The sequence below is a fragment of the Xenopus laevis genome, chromosome 7S (assembly GCF_017654675.1).
Source record: "Xenopus laevis strain J_2021 chromosome 7S, Xenopus_laevis_v10.1, whole genome shotgun sequence".
In the NCBI taxonomy this organism is placed as follows: Eukaryota; Metazoa; Chordata; class Amphibia; order Anura; family Pipidae; genus Xenopus; species Xenopus laevis.
Genome location: NC_054384.1, coordinates 107,530,243 through 107,553,508, shown reverse-complemented (window position 1 = coordinate 107,553,508; position 23,266 = coordinate 107,530,243). Strand labels below are relative to the sequence as shown.

Sequence of the window (23,266 nt, the reverse complement as noted above, 5' to 3'; positions counted from 1 at the left end):
TTTAATGCTGCACGGCTATTAACACCCTACACAAGGAGGACAACATTGAGGACCTCTCCAACTTGGCACTGGGCACTTGTCTTAGGACATTCAATCTAAATTCCTGACAGACTATGGAAATTCTTACATGATATTTCTGCCTTGGCACAAGCAAACCAGGGATAAGGGGTGTGACTTTAGTTTCTCCTGTACAAACTGTGTTACTTCAGCAGCAGAACGACACATCAAGGAAAGTCCTGAACCCACCTTCTCATAAACATGAACTCAGTCTCATTGTAGCTTTTCTCTCTTGCTTCTTCTTTGGAACACGTTCTAAACTAGGAACATGATCATTGTGCTTTGTGGGAGAGAATAAGAAGACTTCTTGTTTCGGGGTAAATACTGAAAGATAAGAAGACAACTGGTGTGAGAAGCTACAACACAACAAGTCCACGGAAGCTCCTCTACAACCCCAACCAGAATCTATAAACATTGGATACAGCCATAGACCCAAGAAGACCCATCATGATGGCAGTATTGTTTATCCTTCTCTGTTCTTGCCTGATCTCCGCAGGTAACTTGCCTTGTCTTTTGTCTTTTATTATGGCGTGATTGTGTTATAATTTGGAACAACATGTAAATACGATCAGGATTATGGCACACGCTTAGTTAATGCAGGTGATTAGACAGCTTCAATCGGTTATCGGTTTAATTCACTTGCACAGAAAAAAAAAGATAAGAGTTTAAAGGAGATCTAAACCCACAACAGGAATAGGGCTAAAAATGGAATATTTTATATAGTGAACTTATTGCACAGGGCTAAAGTTTCAGCTTGTCAATAGCAGCAATGATCCAGGACTTCAAACTTGTCACAGGGGGTCACCATCTTGGAAAGTGTCTGTGACACTCACATGCTCAGTGGGCTCTGATTGGCTGTTGAGAAGCTAAGCTTAGGGCTCGTCACTAATTATCCAGCAGAAAATGAGCTTCCCTGGCTGTAATATAAGCTGATGCTACAGGTTTGCTGATTATTCAATTCTGATGCTAATTGCACTGGTTTCTGTGCTGCCATGTAGTAATTATGTGTATTAATTACTAATCAGCCTTATATTGTGACATTTCTATTCTATGTGTACTGTATATTGTGAGTGGGTCCCTAAGCTCAGTAAGTGACAGCAGCACAGAGCATGTGCAGTGAATCAGCAGAAAAGAAGATGGGGAGCTACTGGGGCATCTTTGGAGACACAGATCTTTACTGCTAAAGGGCTGTGGTTGCCTTGGGCTGGTACAGAAGCACAAAACAATAATGTACAACATTTCTACCTACTTCTTTGGTTAAGCTTTAGTTCCCCTTTGAAGCTTTTAGACTTTACTTGTCAATGAAAGCTTTTATAATGATTTTTGTGCTTTTACCTGTGGCTTATATTAGTAAAAATTCAAATATGATTTAATTTAGTGCATGCTGCTAAAATTCCTCCTAAACTTGTTATGGATTTATAGTTCCTGCTGCCCCAATTTCTGGCATTATTTTTCAATATACAGTTGTTACTAAAGCCCATGCCTATATATAGGATAATGTATATACAGTAGCTGGCAGTTAGCAGTTCATTTCTGGTTGCTAAAAGCATAATTGTAGCAGCACTGAGCATTTGCACCAGAGTCTTCAAATGCAACTGTTTTGCATGGAGGTTGCATTAGGTTGCATTAAAGGAGAAGGAAAGGTTAAAATTAAGTAAGCTTTATTGGAAAGGTCTATATAAATACACCAGTAAACCCTCACTGTAATGCTGCTCTGAGTCCTCTGTCAAAGAAACAGCACATTTCTTTCCTTCTATTGTGGTACTCATGGGCTTCTGTATCAGACTTCCTGTTTTCAGCTTAAACCTCCAGGGCACGGCCTTGAGCATGCTCAGTTTGTTCTTCCCCTCCCTGCTGTAATCTGAGCCCAGAGTTATGAGTGAGCAGGGAGAGACTCAGGCAGGAAGTGATGTCACCCAAAGCCAATATGGCAGCTGCTATCCTAAACAAACAGAGAACACTTCTAGAGCTTTTTACTCAGGTATGGTTAAGCATTCTGCAGAATAAATATAGTATTATAGCTTGCACTATTGTGGCTAATCTATTGACATAAACTGCTTTAGTAGCTTTCCTTCTCCTTTAAGTTCAGAGTGCAAATTCAAAACTGCATTTACATTTTATTTAATGGGCCTGGTTTGCCTATTGACTCAACTCAATGTGGGAACCTTGAAGCTACTGCCAGTTCTAGGGTGACGGTAACCAGTTCTCTGGCCAGTCAACAGAAAATGCATTGGCAAGCATGTGGAAGTACACCTCTATCAAATTAAAATGCTTGATATAATCTGATACAGGTATGTGACCCGCTATCCAGAATATCTGGGACCTGGGTTTTTCTGGATAAGGGGCCTTTTTGTAATCTCCATACTTTAAGTCTACTAAAAATTATTTAGACGTTAAATAAACTCAACAGGCTGGTTTGCTTCCAATAAGGATTAATTATATTTTAGTTGGGATCAAGTCTACTAAAAATGATTTACACAATAAATCATTTTTTCCAATAAGAATTACTTATATCTTAGTTTGGATCAAGTACAAGCTACCAATGAAGTCTATTGGAGATGACTTTCCCATAATTCAAATATTTTGGGCTTCTGGATAACCGATCCTATAACTGTATACAAAGGAAATAATTCCAATATCTACTGTACTCTGGCAAATTACTATTAGTAATATTGGAAAACTAGGGTCCTTTAATTATTACATACATTCAGTAAGTAAGTTACACAGTAAAGATGAAAAACATACAATTTCTCTCCAAGACAGAACTATATTTCGGAAATAAAAGGTGTAGATGTTTTGACACCTACTATCAGTTGCATTGCCGCAAGAAGAAATAAGCTCCCTTTGGAAGTGTATGTCTATAAAAGTCTATGGTTCCCAACTGTCACGTTTCACGCCTTAGATGCAAAGATAAAGTTGTACCAAACGGAGTTTTGTGCGATTTTCGGACCATCTTTGGATCGTTCCAACATTTTTCATACCATGGCGATCAGTTGTTTAGTCGATAAGACGGGTTAAAATGTTTCTGTTTGATAATGATACTATGTAAGCATGTATCTGACCATATCAATGGGCACTGTCACTACTATTTGATGGACATAACTTTGGTACAATTGCTGACTGTCAATTAATGGGCAGGACATCATTTGGTGAGTTTACTACTTTATTTAATCTGATTGGTTATTGGTTGGTGGAAAGATAGAAACGGATGAACGTTCAGCCAACATAAGGGTAAATCTGCACGTCTATGGAACATTTTGAAGCTTAATAAATCCTTGTGTCTCTCATGTTTGGAATGTAAACTGTGGTGTACAAATGTTCATCATCTACGTACCCTAGTAGAAACTTTTTGAAATACACATAAACTTTTTCTAACTAAACCCCAGAAACCATAGGTTCTAACCTAGAATGATTGACTCCACTTGGGTGGGTTTCTTCTCTCACTGGAGAATGTAGGAAAACACCTTAACACATGTATATGGGTTCACTCAGAAAGTAAGTTCTACAGAGCAAAACTAAGAGCATGAGCTGTATTACAATAACTGACAATATTGGAAAAACCTGATATAAGTGGAAGAATGAATGGAAATGTTATGGGCTTGGCAGATGCTTGGCACTTGGTGGAAAAATGCCAGAATGGCCTGTAATTGAGTAGGTTGAGATCAGAAACAGTGACCATCTGAATAATATCAGTACAGATTACAAGGTAGGAATGTTGGAACAGTCACACTGCAGAGATGGAGACATGATCCCTATAGAACTATATCTGACATCTGTTCTCCAAGTGCTTCAGGGTAAAAATCAGCTTAGCAAATGAGATCTATCCCTACTGTACAGACTGAACACAAGAGGTTGGAACAATACATTAGTCAGATGTTTCTGGACAGGGGTACAAATGTTGTAAAAGGAATCATTACTCATTGCTAGTGATGGGCGAATAAATTCACCAGGCGCAAATTTTGCAGTGAATTGCCACGTTTCGCCGCCAACTAATAAATTCGTGAAACTGCGGCAAAAATTTGCCACTTCAAAAAATATTTTGTTGCCTGCGACTATTTTGATGCCCGTGACTATTCTGTCACCCATTGACTTTAATGTATTTGGACCAAATAGGTGCGTGTCAAATTGTCGTGGGCGTCAAAATTGTCGAGTGAGTCAAAATTCGCATTTTTCAAATTATTCACAGTTTTGCGAATTTCTCTGGAAATTCATGAATTTTTTGGTGAATTGAAACGGGACAAATTCGCCCATCACTACTCATTGCAAACAAGTGCAAGGGGGCACCCAACACTGGTACTACCTACCTAATCAAGCGCAAGGTAGAGGGCCGCCATTGACCCACATTGACGTTCTCTGTCCATAAGTGCAGGTGTGTTCGCTTTTTCTCCTGGGGCATTAAACCCTAAAAAATGATCATAGAGGTTTTTAATCACAAAAGCATAAAAAAACAGTCAAGGGATCGCCATATAATGGTCAACAATCTATTTTCCAGGGAAAATTAACTACATTTATTAGCTGTTCATAGATTTGTTAACTAAGGGAAGCAGCAAATTGAATGTCTTCCTTTCCACTTTACCAGGAACCTCAATTAGGACTTAGTCAGAAAACAAGGGTCAGTTACAATGTACATTACAGTTTCCCGGGCAGGATAGAACATTGACTGTCTCTTAAAGCAGTTCAGAGGGACAAGAAACTTTATACATAAATAACTCAGTAGGAGGAAAATGTGATGAGAGACAAGTCATATATGGGCAAAAAATCCATGAGCATGAAGTAAGATGGGCCCAAATAAACCATTATGCACAGTAACACAGAACAAACCAAAGAAAGAAAGGCTGGTATAAACTTTTCTGGTATTTTTGGGCTGTTCTAGCTCCGGACTGTATATACAGTGTCTTTCACAGAATAAAGTGTATATATCTTAAAAAGCTTAATTCAAAGTCAGTGAAATGGACTTAGGATAACACTTATCAAACATGCTGTACAAGATATAGATATGAATAAAGTTATTATATTAGTAGAACATGAGATATATTTGCCAGATTTATGTAACTGCCGTCAACAGGATTCATAAACCCAGAATGATGTTACAATCAGTAGAATGTACTTTTATCTGAAAGGTGTGCATTTCAAGGCACTGAAAATGAATGAACTTTCTTTTTCAGGAGTTGCTCTTGAGTGTGAGGTGTGTTCTTCAAGCAGTGGAAACACCTGCTCAGGTCGCTTTGAGATCTGTAAAGACCCAGAAAGTCGCTGTTTGGTGACCCTGACGGAGACCTCTTTTGGTAAGTCCCATTAGATATTATGGAACTTTATGATACTGTTTGTTTCACAGGACATCTTCCTGCACAAGTTCCTTTATGTTAACTGGTCGTAAGATGAACAATTCCGATATACGTGCCCATGTGAAAGATTCGTTGAGGAACCATGACCTCCCTTCACCAGACCAGAAACCAGTATTGTGTATTGTCACCAGGAAATCCATCAATTGTCTACCCATCTCATATACTGTATATGTTAGGATCCTGTGGCTGAGATGCTGGTACAGGTAAGAGACCTGTTAACCAGAATGCTTGGGATCTGGGGGTTTCCGGATAACGAATCTTTCTGTAATTTGGACATGAAGGAACGTACGGACACTGTACAGACATGCACAGCCACAGAAACCCACTTAAAGAATCTATAACATAAACCTATTTTCATTGTTTGTCCCTATTCCAATGCTAAAAGGGGAACTATACCCCTTTTTTAACATGAATGCAATGGATAGAGGTTAGGCTTGCTTTTTGTCTTTTGTCTTAATTAGAAAATATCTATGTTTTCATTATTTTAATAGTCCAGACAGGGAGACTGAAGCTCCTCCATTTCGGGTTCTTCAAATTTAGATAACTATATATTCTTACAAAACGGTCATAACAAAGGGCGAAGGGAAGGGGTTGTACACTGGGAATCGAATCTTTTACCAGAGTAGGTTCAGTTTCCCTGTTTGCCCTGATGAACTCCAGAAATATAAAGAAACCTATTTTTTTAATTAAAACATAGGCAACCCCTATTCATTAAACTCATTTTGAGGGGTATACTGCCCCCCTTTAAGCAGCCTCTTTGAAACCACCAGCACTACATTTGCTTGACATGCACATCCCCTGCAGTGGACTGTGAGTTGCCCAAAGGGAGTAGAAAGAACTGGGTTTCATCAGGTTTATGTCACAAAAGAAGATTAGCAAAGGATACTTGAAGCTAGATAATTGCCATTTCTAAATTTATAATAAAGCAACTCTTGTCAATCTGTTTGTTTCTGCTTCCATGAGTTGAAGCTTAAATTAAAAATACGATTTCATGATAGTTCCCCTTTAACACTGTGCTATGGTGGATTTGCTGTCACCCTCCCCAGTGAAGCCTCTCTCTCTCTCTCTCTCTCTCTCTCTCTCTCTCTCTCTATAAATAAATATATTTATGAGCCCCTAGGCCAAGTGTTAGACTGGGATGCCAGGAGCCCACCATGGGCCCACTTTTCAAACTATTGTTCATCCTCTCCTAACTTAACCTCTCCTAGTCTTTTATATCTACTGTACTCACTATACTCTTCCATTATTAAGCCTCCCATAAAGAAATAGGGAATGACTATGAAATAGGCTAAATGGTTAGAAGCAAGAGGGCCCGCCGGGAGTTTTCCTGGTATCCCAGTGGGTCAGTCCAACACTGTCTAGGCCCCTCCCACTGCTTGCACAGACCCCACCCCTGCTCACACCCTCAATCGCACCTGCCCTGCTTGCTCATCCCCTCCACCACTCACAACTCTTGCACCAACTTTCCGCTTGTATAGTCCTCCGCCAACTCTGCTTCTTGTGGTCAATTCCACTGTAGAGTGGGTGGGAGATTCAAACCACTGCCAAAATTTCCCATCCAGTTCCCCAGGCCTTTGTGGTCTGCCCACAATGCACAGTAGAAAGCAACAGCCTCATGAACAAAAGGGATGTATTACAGTGGCCTTCAGCAGAGGCTCAACTACTATGGGTAGCTACGAACTGATGTTTATTGGTCTTTAATATTCCAAGGTAAATATTCTTTCCTGATTTGTTTATTAAGGACAAGAGAAGAGTGCAGTTCTGACGAAGGCTTGTGGGAGCCTTTATAACTGCACTCACCCGGTGAGCCTGAGAGCCAATGGATATCGGGTGAGAGTCAGCGCCAACTGTTGTGCAACCAACTACTGCAATAAAGGCACCGTTCCTTGTAAGTCATCTGCTGAATAACCACTTCTATTTGTCCTGCTCCTGCATCTGTATTTCATATATAGCTTTTGAACTTGGCATATGACTAGGAACTAAAGAATGAGCTCAAGTGCTAAATAGAAACCACATTTTGCTTTTGGCTTCTGCTCTGAAGATGTGTCCAGTTCATGATATTTCTGCTGAGCATGACATGTACATTTGCACGCTAGAAACAACCCCTGGGGATAACTTTGGTATATATAGGAAAGTATACTTGGTTAAGATTCTAGTGTGTCATAGTTTTGTAATTACACTTATTTGACAATTCACACAACTGCATCCCAGTGTTTCTTTTACTCAGTTCCTGCTTGCTGACCAGTTTAGAGTAAAAAAAAGAGTAAGTCTCAATGCAACTTGAAGAAGTAAAAAAAAATTCTTTATGACTCCAAATTGGCAGTTACAGTAGTAACCCTGTATCAGTATGTTTACTTGCTGTTCTAATGTATCTGCCATTACTAGAGCTTTAGGGAGAGAACAGTTCCAACTTCCTCAATTCTTGGTAGATTTGATACTTAAAGGGATACTGTCATGGGAAATTTTTTTTTTCCAAATTGCATCAGTTAATAGTGCTGTTCCAGTAGGATTCTAAACTGAAATCCATTTCTCAAAAGAGCAAACAGATTTTTTTATATTTCATTTTGAAATCTGACATGGGGCTAGACATATTGTCAATTTCCCAGCTGCCCCAAGTCATGTGACTTGTGCGCTGATATACTTCAATCACTCTTTACTGCTGTACTGCAAGTTGGAGTGATGTCACCCCCTCCCTTTCCCCCCCAGCAGCCAAACAAAAGAACAATGGGAAGGTAACCAGATAACAGCTCCCTAACACAAGATAACAGCTGCCTGGTGTCCCACTGTGTTCTATTCAGTTACATTGAAAAGGAAAAACGACAGCCTGCCAGAAAGTAATTCCATCCTAAAGTGCAGGCACAAGTCACATGACTGGGGGCAGCTGGGAAACTGACAAAATGTCTAGCCCCATGTCAGATTTCAAAATTGAATATAAAAAAATCTGTTTACTCTTTTGAAAAATGGATTTCAGTGTAGAATTCTGCTGGAACAGCACTATTAACTGATGCATTTTGAAAAAAACATGTTTTTCCATGACAATATCCAGTTTAAACAGTTGCAATAAGTAGCTCAGAATTGACAAGATAAATGTCCTACTGGACAAATTACTGGAAAAAAAACTAGGGGTCCCCAAACTTTTATATGTGTGTGAGCCACATTCAAAAAAGTGTTGGGGAGAAACACAAGTATGAACATTTCTGGGGTGCTAAATAAGAGATTTGATTGGCTATTTGGTAACCTCTATGTGGACTGGAAGCCTACAGAAGATTTTCTTTGGCGTTTCACTGAGGTTATTATGCAACCAAAACTTGCCTCCAAGCCAAGAATTCAAAAATAAGCACCAGCTCTGAGTATGGATGGGCGAATTTGACCCGTTTCGTTTCGCCAAAAATTTGCCACCGGCGAAATGTCGCAGACGTCCATTAAAGTCTATGGGGGTCAAAATTTTTTTGTCGCGCAGCGAAATTGTTTTGACGCACGTCTTTTTATTTTGACGCACAACGTCATACAAGTCTATGGGCGTCATTTTTTCAGCAAAATAAGGGCGAAAAAATTCGCCCATCCCTAGCTCTGAGGCCACTGGGAGAAACAGCCAAGAGGATGGTGAACAACATGTTACTCATGAGCCACTGGATGGGGATCACTTCCATTGGGTAACCCATAGCCTAGTTTGGCATGGAGCAGATTCTCCTACACCGTTTTTCTGCTGGTGGTAAAAATGCTAATTTGGCCCCTTATTGACCCATGTGAGACTGCAGCAACAGGAGTGCAATGTACCTGTCACTGAGCACACAGGCTGGAGTTTGGGCCAAAATTATTATCTGCCTCATTGGCTGCACTCAAACTCAGTCTCAAAATGTTACAGCTCTCAATGGTCTCCTGTGCTGTTGTAGGCAAGTGGCAACTATAGTTGCACCAGGCTGGTAAAAATGGTACTCCTTGTCAATGTTATTTACAGGGGACAATATTAAAAAGACACAAAGATCTTCTTCTTTTCTGAAACTGGTTACAATCATAGCAGAACATGTGGCATCTTCATAGAGGTAACTTACCTGCCCAACTCTCAGTGTCCAACCACTTAGCAATGTCTCCATCCGTAGTCACTTTATTTCTGTTATTAATAATGACATCTGAATGGACTCTAAGAATCTTGCAGTTTACAATATGTTCTAAGCTTGTGTGTATTTAAATGCTGGGATAAGAATAAGCCTGTTAAACTTTTGACACAGTAAATAAATGTTGAGAAATATTCTCTTGTAGAAAATGAAAAGCAGAATTCTTTCCATCTCTTTATTCCTTCAATAATAGAAACATTATTTTGTAAAGAGTGGAGTGTAAAAATGGCACAGATACTAGTTAGTGATGCTTCGCGGGAAAATTCACGAATTTCCCGCGAAATTCGCTAAACGGCACCAGCGTCTTGTTTTTGATGCCGGCGTCCTTTTGACACCGATATCCGTTTTTTTCCGAAATTTTTGCGGGCGTTTCACAAATTTTTCCGCCTGCGGCGAATCGTGCAGATTCGCAGCGAATTTGCGCCTGCCGAATAAATTCGCCCATCACTATTACTAGTAAGTAAGTACACTATTATAACTCCAAGCCATCCTCTTCCACCTTAGCCCATAGGCTTTACAGACCACCCCTTTTCAATACTCCCTCACCAAAATTCCTCAGGATGTCATACAGTAGATAAGGATAAGCTGTAACTTTGTCCAGACCAGCATTGGCTTTAGGTTCAGGTTCATTACCCAAATTGTGTGTATATAGAGTGATATATCTAGGAGTGAGAACTGTTGACTGCTTGGACATATCTACAGCCAATGCAACTGTTTACTTTGTATATGGCATGCAGGCCCGGATTTGTGGGAAGGCCACCTAGGCCCGGGCCTAGGGTGGCAGGATTTCAGGGGGGCGACATGCTGCCCAACCACACCCACATTGTTTCAAAAACACTGGGGATGCGCAGGAGCTACAATCTCCATGAAAATTTGCATGAATAAAGGGTAGGGGACAGGGGGGACAAACGGCAGTGGGCCTAGGGGTGCCCGCTATGTAAATCCGGCCCTGATGGCATGGATACATGGGACCACATCTCAGAATATATCACTTGCTGCCAAATGAACATACTCTTAAGCTGAGTAATATTTTCAGGCATTGAAAAGTTGAGCTTACCTTGTGTATACACACCACATATATTGTTGCTTCTATTTAAAGTTGGATACATACACCCTACTATCTATGGATGTCAGAACATGCCCTACCTTGCAACTAGAGCCAACAAGGTTCTCAAAGAAAAGAGTGGGCGGATTGATTGATTATAGTATTAGAAATAAAAACATACAGGAAAAGTTCAGTTCAAAATCCAGAGACCACAGTACTCCCAGTTTGATGGTGTGGAGTTGTATCTCTTCCATTACTATACACAGTATCTATGTTATTAAAAACATAAAAAACATCTACAATTTTAAAAATGATCATTTTTGGCCAAGGGTCCAGCACTATGGCAAAAGCCAACTCTACCCTACTGACCCAGCTGTTGACACAGGCTTGGTACTTTTAAAAAAATAAAAATGTAGACTAATTAAAAAGGCCTAAAGAAGAGCAATTAAGCTAATAAAGGGGACGAGGATCTCCTTTATGAAGAAAGGCTTGCAAGTTTGTTGCACTGTAGAAAGAAGCACTTAAGGAGCATATTATCACTGTATCTGTAAATATATAGAATTTACCCATAAGGTATAGATGTTTCCAGTGGACACAGGGGTATCCAGTGGAAATTCAAAGGTAGAGCAAACATTTGCTATTTTCCTCCTATAAAAAAAAACATTTAAGAGCTGGATCTCCTTCTAGATCTCTGAATCAGCTAGAAATGACTGTAGGTCGGAAGGTGATGCTTTTAAAGTTGTATTCATATGTGCAGTTTTACAGTATATAAAAATAAATAAAGGCATTTGCGCACAGGGATACATCGATGTCTTTGTTTTCTCTTGTCTTTCAGTGGTAACACCCAACTCCACCCTTAATGAACTGAGCTGCCCATCCTGCTTTGCTAAGGATCCAGAATCCTGCGACCCCCACGCCACTGTGAACTGCACAGGAAAAGAGAATCACTGTGTCTTGTTTTCTGTCTCTAAAGAGAGAGGTGAGAAAGCTTTTGAAATATTAAAAAACTCAAGAACAATATACAAATATCTTGACATGGGCAGGGTCGGGCCAGGGCAGCAGGAGACTGGGTAAAAACCTAATGGCCCCCAGCCTTTGTGGGCCCTACTGGCCAAAACCTTCACCCCAGGGGCCTGGGGGGGGGGTTGAGACAGAAGCAGGAGGCCAGTAGGGAGGTTGCAGCAGAGTCTAGAGGAGCAGACTGGGCCCCCAATGGTGGAAGCCCTGGTAGGCCTTGGACTTGCCAGTAGGGTTTCCACCTTTTCCGATCAGGGAAAAGGGGCAGGCCAGTGACATTGGGGGGGCAGGACTGGGGCTGATCGCCATGTCATTAACGTCAATGTCCTGTCTGGATTTTCTAATTTGGAAATTCGGACAGGCACTTTACAGCCAGAAAGCCCTTCCAAAAACCTGGACAGGTGGTAACCCTACTTGCCAGTCAAATTAGACAACACTAGTGCAACTTCGCTTTGCTTGCCGAATTAACGCTAGTGAAACTTCGCCATCGCCATCGTTCAGCGCCCTGCATTTTAGTGAATTAGCGCTGTCCTGGCGAATTTACGCCTGGCGTAGTGTGGCGATGTGAGCAAAGCCGTTGCTGGCGAATTTCTGGAGATAAGCGAATTTCCCCCTATCAATCTGTACATGTCTCAATAAACATATTTTCTGCAACTGAAAACTCCCAAACTCCCCTCCCCCCCACCAAAAAAAATAAATATTTGCCCCTTAGGCTAGTGCCTCAGCTGCCTACCATTAGTTTCAGTCCTGGAGGAGGTTTATAACAACAAATGTGTGGCAGCCGGAAATCATTATCTGAATTGTCTAAGTCTAATATACACAAAGCTGCCACCTCATTGTTCATAGAATGGAAATCAATCCAAAGCCAAGACATAATGTTTATTATCATCCTTCTTTACAGTAAATATATTCTATAGACTGAGGCCGGAGTGCTGGGGATGGAGGATTTCCGTTGCATACGTTATATTGAATAATAATGGAAGGGGCACCATTTACTTCTAATTATTTAGAAGAGGGTCATATTCCTCTTATTCAGGCTTAGTAGTAGCCTCCTTATTCATTATATGCAGAAAATGTGTATAAAAAGGACAAAATTCACTATGTTTTTAGAACTGTCCTAGGGCATCAAATAATTCTAAGGGCGAATTATCCAGATTATAAACAGAAATGCTATGGGGCACAAAAGTCTACTTTTCTCCCCCCATCGCCCCAGCATTTCTGTTCATAATCTGGATAATTCACCCTTAGAATTATTTGGGCTGGTATGTGGCTACTTCTGTGTCAATGGCAATAAATTCTTCAAAACTTGCAGAATAGGCCCTTATACAGGTATGGGACAAATTATCCATAAATATCCATAATATTTAATCCATAATAAAGGTTCTTAATGCCTTTATTCTACTAGAAAATCTTGTAAACATTAAATAAAGCCAATAGGCTGGTTTTGCTTCCAATAAGGATTAATTATATCTTAGTTGGGACCAAGAACAAGGTACTTCAGAGCATGAATCAATTGATCAATCACTTATCACCACAATTAATAATCGTGCAAAAAAAAAGTGCAAAATCCTATACGGTTAAAGTGCTTGTGCAATGTATAAAATCGATATACTTGAGGATTCTATGAGTAACAAATCGAATCGCAAAAAAAGAAATAATTACATAAAAAGGGGTAGGGTAAAAAACACCAATTGGCTAAATTCCATAAAACAGTAAGGTGAAATTGGTTAAAATTGGATAGCAGGTGGAGTTGGAAAAAACAGCTCCACCTGCTATCCAATTTTTCCAATTTGTTACTCATAGAATCCTCAAGTATATCGATTTTATTTATTGCACAAGCACTTTAACCGTATAGGATTTTGCACTTAAGTAGTCCACGATTATTAATTGTGGTGATAAGTGATTGATCAATTGATTCGTGCTCTGAGTAGCACTTCATTTAATTATTTGAATTTGTAGCAACTTTTTTATAGTTACTTGAAATCGCTGCTAGTTATAGGCGGGGTTCTTTCTTCTTCTTGTTCACTTGTAATTGGTTTATTCTGACAACTGTCAGACCTCTGCAATAAATACCAGATTATTTACGCTCATTACTAAATTAGGCATGGAGTTGCGGTGAATTTCCACACTTTGCCACTTGCACTTTTTTGCAAAAACTGCAGAAAGGTTAGCTGCATCAAAAACGTTGTGCTCGTAAAAATTGTCGCTTGTAAAAGTTGTCGCACGCAAAAAAGTGGTTGCGCGTCAAAATTATTTTGATGCCCAGTGACTTTAATGCATTTGGATGAAGAAGTTGCACGTATAAAAATTGTCGCGTGCATAAAAATTTACCATTTTATGAATTTTTCTGGAGTTTCGCAAATTTTTGGGCGAAACGGGACAGATTCGCTCATCACTAGTTGCCACAATTGACTTGATCCCAACTAAAAAAAATGACAGCTTGTCTACACAGTTACATCGCTCCATGGAAAATGTTTGCCTTCTTATTACTGTTCCTCTATCTAAGTAGTCATTAACCATAACAGAAGCTGAGGAAGAATCCCTTACCCTTATCATGTTAAAGAAGAACTAACCCCTAAAAATGAATAGGGCTAAAAATGCCATATTTTATATAGTGAACTTATTGCACGAGGCTAAAGTTTGAGCTTGTCAATAGCAGCAATGATCCAGGACTTCAAACTTGTCACAGGGGGTCACCATCTTGGAAAGTGTCTGTGACACTCACATGCTCAGTGGGCTCTGATTGGCTGTTGAGAAGCTAAGCTTAGGGCTCGTCACTAATTATCCAGCAGAAAATGACCTTCCCTGGCTGTAATATAAGATGATGCTACAGGTTTGCTGATTATTCAATTCTGATGCTAATTGCACTGGTTTCTGTGCTGCCATGTAGTAATTATGTGTATTAATGACTAATCAGCCTTATATTGTGACATTTCTATTCTATGTGTACTGTATATTGTGAGTGGCTCCCTAAGCTCAGTAAGTGACAGCAGCACAGAGCATGTGCAGTGAATCAGCAGAAAAGAAGATGGGGAGCTACTGGGGCATCTTTGGAGACACAGATCTTTACTGCTAAAGGGCTGTGGTTGCCTTGGGCTGGTACAGAAGCACAAAACATCATGCACAACATCTCTAGCTACTTCTTTAGTTAGGCTTTAGTTCTCCTTTAAATTGGGTCAAATACTGAGGCTAATTCCTCTATAGGGGAAACGATTATATTATTCAAAGGGAAGTCCATACTTTCGAATGACCCTTCTGTAATAAGTCAATTTCTTGGGTATGAGGCTTCTCTTCCAGAGGGATGTCCATGCTACACACACAATACATACAACATAGAGCACAATGAGTTGTACAGCAACCCGTCCCTCTGTAACAGAACAGGCCATTGAATTGAGTTATTTGCTATAAACATCAAATTAAAGAATGTGACCTGAACTGCACTTGGGTAACTTCCAAACTGCCAGTTGAGTCAATTCTATGCATATGACATTTTTGCTGTTAACAGGCACAGAGTGGGCCCCCCGCTGGTAAGTCGGTTATATTTAGAGCTGAACAATGCGCTGCTGTTTACTGCATGTCATCCGCATTGTTATTAACATCAAACAGGAGCATTCCGACTCCGGAACTATTGCCCTGTACAAATTGTCCCCCTTGTCTCTCTAGAAAAGTCCAGAGGGATCACCGTGATCACATATTAAAGGGACAGGTCTGATCTCTGGGAAGGTCCTTCCTCTCTGGCAGATATTAGATCCCCAACAAGAACTGATTAGAAGGTTGGGAGCAACTAATGAGCTCCATCATAACAAACTCCTCCCCAGATAACTGGCAAGGGATAAAAGTGATTCTCTGGGCTGAATGTCTGTACAAAACTGAAATCTGGAAATCATTTTACTTTTAATTCTTCTGTGTGTATACAAGGGGGGTAATGTCCGATCTGTTTATATAAACGTTCACTCAATTGAAAAACAAAAAATGAAAAGTTGGAATTCTTCTCTCGAATTGAGCCGAAGAAAATATACAATCTTCCACTCTTACTAAGCCTGTTCATAAGCAGACGGGTGTATGAGATAGGTAGCGTAGGAAATAAGGTTTAATACAGGTATGGGATCTGTTATCCGGAAACCCGTTATGCAGAAAGTTCTGAATTACGGAAAGGCTGCCTCCCATAGACTCCATTGTACTCAAATAATCCAAATTTTTAAAAATAATTTCCTTTTCTGTGTAATAATAAAACAGTAGCTTGTACTTGATCCCAACTAAGATATAATTAATCCTTATTGGAAGCAAAACCAATTTATTGGGTTTATTTAGATTTTCTAGTAGACTTAGAAATTTGAAGTAATTTTTTGGATACTTCGACCACCGAATAAGATACTACGACTTCGAATTTACTTTGATTCGAAGTAAAATAGTTTGAATATCCGAATAGTCGATAATCGAAGTACTGTCTCTTTAAAAAAATTTCGACTTCAATAGTTCGCCAAATTAAACCTGCCGAAGTGCAATGTTAGCCTATGGTGACCTTGTAATGCATTTTTCTACATTTTTTGTAGTCTAAGTAAAATCGCTCAATCGCTGAAATTGTTCGATTCAAACGATTTTACTTCGACCGCAAAACGGTCAAATTCGGTAAAAATATGTGTTTATTTGTGATCAGTTTCATATTATTTGTGGTTTTTAAGACATCTAGCTTTTTATTCAGCAGCTCTCCAGTTTCAGCAGTTTGGTTGCTAGGGTCCTAATTACCCTAGCAACCATGCATCAATTTGAATAAGAGACTGGAATATGAATAGGAGAGGCCTGAAAAGAAAGACGAATAAAACAAATTAGCACTAACAATACTTTTGTAGCCTTACAGAGCCTTTGTTTTTAGATGGGGTCAGTGACCCCCCATTTGAAAGCTGGAAAGAGTCAAAATAAGAAGGCAAATAATTAAACAACTGTACAAAATAAATAATGAAGACCAACTGAAAAGTTAGAGTTAGACAAATAGACAACCCTCAACCTTTTCCTTAATTTGTCTATCAATTAGATGGATTTTATTATCCAGCATGAGGTGCTCCCCCATGACCCCTTCCATTGAGGTGCAATCCGCCATGACTGTATAGGTTGTACCCAAAGGAAAAATCAGCCCAGTGCTCTACGAACCCAACCCCCTCCTTCCTACACCAAGACTTGAGCCACGCATTTACCCCCCTAAACTCCCGCTGTCTTCCTAAACTTGCACGTGGAACGGGCAAAATTTCCAAAAAAATTACATTGGAAGACCTCCCCTTAATCTTAGAACCTAGATCACTGAACTCACTCTTTAAGGTCTTCCATCTACCATTTATTTTGTCATTAGTACATAAGCTGGGTCATGCCCAGTCCCACCCAATAATTTGTCTACCCGATCAACCACATGCCGAACCCTGGCACCAGCAAACTGGACAACAGATTTCCCACTTTCCTAATAATTGAATCCCCTACAACCACAATTTGCTTAGGCCTGACTCTGCTCTTCTCCCCACCACTACTAGAGAAACTGGTCTGTTAGAGAGATCAGCTCCATCTAGAATTGCCAATCCAGAGTTCACACTCCCATCTTCTTCACACAATCTGTCAAATCTGTTCGGATGTATAAACCCCGGATCAGCCTCCATTTTCCTTTTGCCCACCTTAGATTTTCTAACTGTCATCCAGCTAGCTGCCTCAACTTCCTGCTGCTGTTCTGTTCCCCCCAAACTATGTGACCCCGCTAGGTCCTGCTCAGTGAGCAAGAGACTCCTCTCAATATTGTCAATTGACCTAGTGTTGCAATTTGTTGCTCTAGTGCTCTAACTCAGGCCTCCAAAGTGGCAGTTTGCTCACAACCACCACAGAGGTAAGCAGTTTGGATCTCTTGTTCCAGATCTGCATATATATGGCAGACTGTGCACTGGGTCAGACCTTCAATCTTGCTAGCGCTCATTATCCCAGTTACAGATCAAACAACTTGCAACTGCAGACTGGCCAGACTGCCAAAGAGCCGGTCAGGACCACTATCAGAGGGTCCAACTTTTACAGTGCTAAGGATTTTAGCCCTAATGGGGGACCTCATGCGCCCACATAGGCAAGGCAACAGCTGTGCCAATTAAGAGGTTAACCAAGAATTCCAACTGAACAGTCTCACAAATATGAGAAGGTTAGATCTCTTCCATGCTCCCTGGCCAAGGAATCCCCTTCAGGGGATTGTGCCATTGCATGTGTTGGCACTGGACTAGGAACAATTGGTGGTTAATCACATCTTAAATACTGGGGCAACCAGCCCCTTCCCTTAGCTTTGGGTGGAATTGCCCCATTATCGGTCTAATGCATCATCTGCCCTATGGTTACTATGAATGATCATGGAGGAAATTATAAACTAACCTAGATAGTAGCTTTATACAAATTGGAATGGGCCGTGTAAGTTCTTGTAATAATAATAATTTTTCTATCTGCAGGATCTACCATCAGAGTGGCTGGCTGTGCTTCAGATATCGTCATCCAGTCCCAAGGAAAAGCTGCATTTCGGGGTTCATCCATCAATGTGTACAACTTTTCAGATGGGAACAGTGGAGAAACCCTACGACAAGGCTCATTGCTGATACCACTGACTCTTCTAACAGTTATGAAGATAGTCGCATTGTGAGACTGTTATCAAGCCCCACTTGTAAAACATTTTATATCCAGAGGTTTTATATTCATGATATATACAGTAGCTTTCACAAAAATGTGTTATGTTGCAGCTGTCCTTGCCAAACCGAAGGCTGAACTAAGCTCTAGAACAGGACATATTAAAATAGGACTCAGTAAATGTTCTCTGACAGTGATTTTGGAAGCCAAAACTGACATAAGAAACACTTAATACACTATGAAACTCTATTTGGGACAGAGACTTATTTATATAAGGACTATTCTATAACGGTGATGGGACTCAAGGAAGGCTGGTGGAGAAGCACGGAACTAGGCTTCCTAGTTGTTGATACTGTTACTCATATACTATGCTAGACAAGTGTAAATTTACTAGCACTTTATCTTAAAGTCTGGGTTGGGCCTGGTTGAAGAGCAAAGTGAAACTTCTCCAAATGCCACGTTTCTAATTGTCCTTGATCACCAGTTTCATTAGAAGTAGCAGTTGTAGCTGGAAAAGGTTCAAGGAACCTGGTCCCTGTCTATATATAAACTGTCAAGTGTTGTGTGACTATTGTGGAGGACCATTCAGTTTGCCATACTTCTACAGTTCCTTTAGAGACTCATACACATCCCCAATGGGAACGATACTGGTGGCGAGAGCAAACTGATTTCCATTCCATAGTGTTTAAAATGGAATTGGCATGGTTACCCACTTCAGTCACACCCTAGTTTTCTATAAATGACTGCACATTCCATATGTGATCAATAGCTTTGCTGTGTTGCTGATTAACCAGAATGAATGTATCAATGACTCCAATGATGAAAGTTTTCTTGGGATTAACTTCTACACACAAGTCCAATGTACTTATACTGGCGGTGCGGCCGGGATCCAATGGGCGGATATAGGGCACCTTTCATTTCAGTGGGAAAGGGTGTGACAGATGCCGACGACAAGACTGTAAAATCTATAACACATAAGCTCTGCTACACAATTGGAACCCAACCCAAGATCTTCACGTTTAGTTTTCCTTGTTGGGCTAGAATGCTTTTTCTCATGCATTCCTCATAGTAGACTTCAGCTTGATACCACAAGTGAATGTATAGTATGCTGAGATCCCCGGCATTTATAGCTTAATGTAAATAATTCCAGGCTTGGCAAGGTTTCCACGTATACATTCAATGTCATTTCCTCTATATGTAGAAACATACCAGTCTGTAAATGTTAATCCCTTGAGTGTCAAAGAAGTTTAGATGTAATTAGATATGGAAAAAAAGAAAGGGGATTGATTGGTTAATGCACATTCCCTGGTCCCTGTCTCATAAGTAATCCAGTGTATATAAGTGCATGTATTTACAAAAACAGGGTTTTTTAGTTACAAAGTTATGATCATAATTGGTAAGCCATCAATAATTGGTAAGCCACCAAACCACATCAAGGTAAACCCCATATGGTGGTCCCTAACTATTTACCTCTGGTCATAGTATTCAAAGGTTGGTTCTACAGGCTTAATCCTCTCCCACTTGCAGCTTTTAAGAGAGAGAGACTGCAGGCCAAGCTTCCATGTGGTTGTAGAACCCCCGCACCCATCCATTTAAATGTTGGTCCCATGCCTTTTTAAATAGGTGTTGATCTGGGCAGTCTCTCTCTTAAAAGCCAAAAGCGGGGGAGGATTAAACCTGTAGAACCAATGTTGTGGTTTAGGCATTCTCTCTCTTCTAATGGCTAATGGTGGGGGAGGTCTAAGTCCTCTGATTGAAACCAATGCCCAGGCCAGGAGACACTTATCGCAAGAAATGCCACCATGAAGGGAGGTACCAGCCTTCAATACTATGACCAGAGGTAAATAGTAAGGGACCACCATATGGGGTTCACCTTGACATGGTTTGGTGGCTTATCAATTTTATCATCATAACTTTGTAACTCATCATTTATTTATATAGTGCCGTCAAGATACGCAGTGCTTTAACTAAAAACCCATGTTTTTGTAATTACACGCACTTGCCTAGATATTGGATTACTTATGAGACAGGGGACCATGGAATGTGCATTGATCAATCCCCCTTCTTTATCTTGGCCAGATCACTAGCACTTCCATTGTATTTAAATATATTTTTACTTAGCCTTGGAGTGCTCCCACAACCCTCCTTTTTTTGCATTATTTTATTAGATATAATAGCTGAAGAGAAGCAACTGATCCATTTATCATCATATCCTCCACATGCATTTAACTTGTAGAGCAATATCTCATTATTCGAAGGGTGAAGGTTCTTGGGTTCTCAGGGGTGATTCTAGTGTTAGGGCACAATTGCACTCTCTGCGCTAGAAAATCAGAATTTCCACTGTAACTCCTGGAAATTCAGCTCTTAAAGTTACTAGGAGTGACTTTTTTCCTCCCCTGGTAACTTTTGGGGAAATGCTGCCTGAGGGTCACCTTGGCACCCCTGTGAGTACTTCTATTGTTTAATAACATTTCATAAGTATATTTGGGGGAGTCTGGAATAAGCAGATATGGTGTTTTATAAATATGTACTTCTGCTCTGCTATAAATCAGCGTTTTTGTGTGAGATAAACGTACCCCTCCCATAGCGCCACATCCTACACAATCATAAAAGGAGTTGAAGCTTGGGTTCCAATGGCGTCACCCCGCAGCGGCCAAATCCAAATTACAGAAAGGCCGTCTCCCATAGACTCCTTTTTATCCAAATAATCCAAATTTTTAAAAATGATTTCATTTTTCTGTGTGATAATAAAAGAGTAGCTTGTACTTGATCCCAACTAAGATATAATTAATCCTTATTGGAAGCAAAACCAGCCTATTGGGTTTATTTAATTTTTATATGATTTTTTAGTAGACTTAAGGTATCAAGATCCAAATTACAGAAAGATCTATTATCCAGAAATCCCCAGGTCCCAAACTTTCTGCATAACAGGTTCCATACATGTAGTTGGAATTTCAATGGTTTATAGGGGCAATATTGATTATGTGTATGTTCACCATGAGCCAGATAAATCGTGTTTGAATTAAACATGTGCTGATATCTGCAATTTAAACATATTGAATTTGCTGCTTTTTTGTTGTCAAGTTATGATTTTACCCTCACCCTCTACCTGAGCTATTGATTTCTAGCTATTTTGCCCCTGTCTCTGAGTAGGTTCTCTAACATTATTCTAAACCGAATGCATTTTGTTATATTTTCTCATTATCCTCAGTGGCATTTGATTTCAGCCTTCACGATGTTACAGTTTCCTTTCACGAGGATCCCACTGGAACGTCAGACCATTGTGTGTAATTTAGGAAACAGTGGCATCCACACCCTAATAATGTTATACAGATTCAGCGCAGTCATCCTCCTGTCTGTCCCTTTGAGGAAAGGAATGGGCCCATTAATATGAATGAAGGAGCTGAAAGATACAATTATGTTTGTGTATTTTCCAGAAGAAATGCAATGGGTTTGTGAGCACGTAGCCAAAGCAATCAGCGAGGGCGGGTAGAATGACGCTTAAGCGTAATCGATGTTTTCTATAATAACAGGAAACCGCAGAATTGTTGGCAACAGTTTAGTTATTTTGAAAAGTATTATTTATATCTGGATCATACACGAAGGAAGGGGTTTAGGTGACATCTATGGGCACAGCAGGTACACCGTCATCCAGACACCTTGGGGGAAATTTACTAAAGGGCGAATCTTCGTATCGGAAGGCTCTGCAACACTTCATCAGAAATTAATTGGCAGCGCATAAGCTTATTCATCAAAATGCAAAGTTACGTCTCAGCAGACGAACGCTGCCAAAGAGTCAACAGTGAAAATTCATCCTCTGTTAGTAAATAGTAAAGTAAAAATGGCCCTGCGAATTGTATTTCTACGATGGAACCGCCCAACCATCTAGTGGATTTTCTCTAGTGAATTTGCCCCCTTGAGAGTCTCACAAGTCATTTTTTTGTTAAATATGGCAGATATGAGAAATGTGTGTAGTTGTTGCTCAGCAACGAATGCACTGGCGTAACCACCAAGGAAAGTCTCCTTAGTCAGTAGTCACTAGGACGGGAGCAAAATCATGTGTCACCTATGACCCCCACCCCCTGCACAAAATTGCAGAGGGTCCCGAAACATTTTTATGCAGGGGAAAGTTAAGCCCCTGAACAAGACTAAAGGTGGCCATACACAGGCCGATAAAAGCTGCCAAAAGACAGTGTGTGGGGCCCTCCAACGGGCTTCCCTGATTGATCCGAAAGTCGACCAGATGTTGATAGGGCAGGTTAGAAATCACATTGGATCGTGGCCGAATCTGTTTGTAGACTCAGCTCCACGATCCGACCGCCCAACAATTGGACCAGTCCAATATCGCCCTCTTCAATGTGGGCATATTGGGGAGAGATTCACTCGTTTGGCGACATGTGTATGGCCGGTGAAAAAATGTATATTTTTCAAGACATTTTTAATCTAGAGGTTTCAGGCCCAAGTAAACTCCATTAGGATTTGTTGCTTATCTATAGCAGGTCTTGCCCAGCGCATGACCCAGATTTGGTTCCCCGGAGGTTGACATATAGTTACTCTCAGTGGTACCAGAGTTAAAGGAGTCGTAGTGTTTCTAAATTACTCACATCTGTCCCCGAAACAGTGGACAAAACAGTTTAATTTCCAGTTGACAGTTGTAAATTACAATCTACCTGTATATAAGGAGGTGACCTGTGTGTGCAATGTTTGGTGCAATCCACCATGTTTTTTTACTAAAAATGCAATGTTTTCCCTACAATTCCAACAAAATCGCAGCCACCAGGTGGATATGATCTTGGCGCGATTACACTTGCCAACCAAACGACGTACTTGTGTAATTCTCAGGCACAAGCATCATATGCAGTGGGAAGTCTGGAATGTGTTGATTTAATCATATTACATGAATACCCAGACATACAAGGGGAGAATATACATATTCCTTGTTAGTTCTCTGCTTGGAACTGAACCCAGGGCCGTAGCAATGAGCACAACTTAAAGAGCAAGTCAACCCCCCAAAAATGTGCCTAATGAAAGAAAACCTAATTCTAAGCAACTTC

At 40.3% G+C, this 23,266-nt stretch overlaps 1 protein-coding gene across 1 annotated transcript; it reads left to right on the top strand.

Moving 5' to 3' along the window:
- Positions 1–278: 278 nt before the first annotated feature.
- On the top strand, positions 279–19,396 carry LOC108705107 (phospholipase A2 inhibitor and Ly6/PLAUR domain-containing protein). The gene is made up of 5 exons (XM_041571714.1): positions 279–553; positions 5,223–5,342; positions 7,144–7,290; positions 11,398–11,541; positions 18,041–19,396. Exons 1-5 carry the CDS (start codon positions 505–507, stop codon positions 18,226–18,228), a joined length of 648 nt encoding a protein of 215 aa, XP_041427648.1. The 5' UTR covers positions 279–504; the 3' UTR covers positions 18,229–19,396.
- The last annotated feature ends 3,870 nt before the right edge of the window (positions 19,397–23,266 follow it).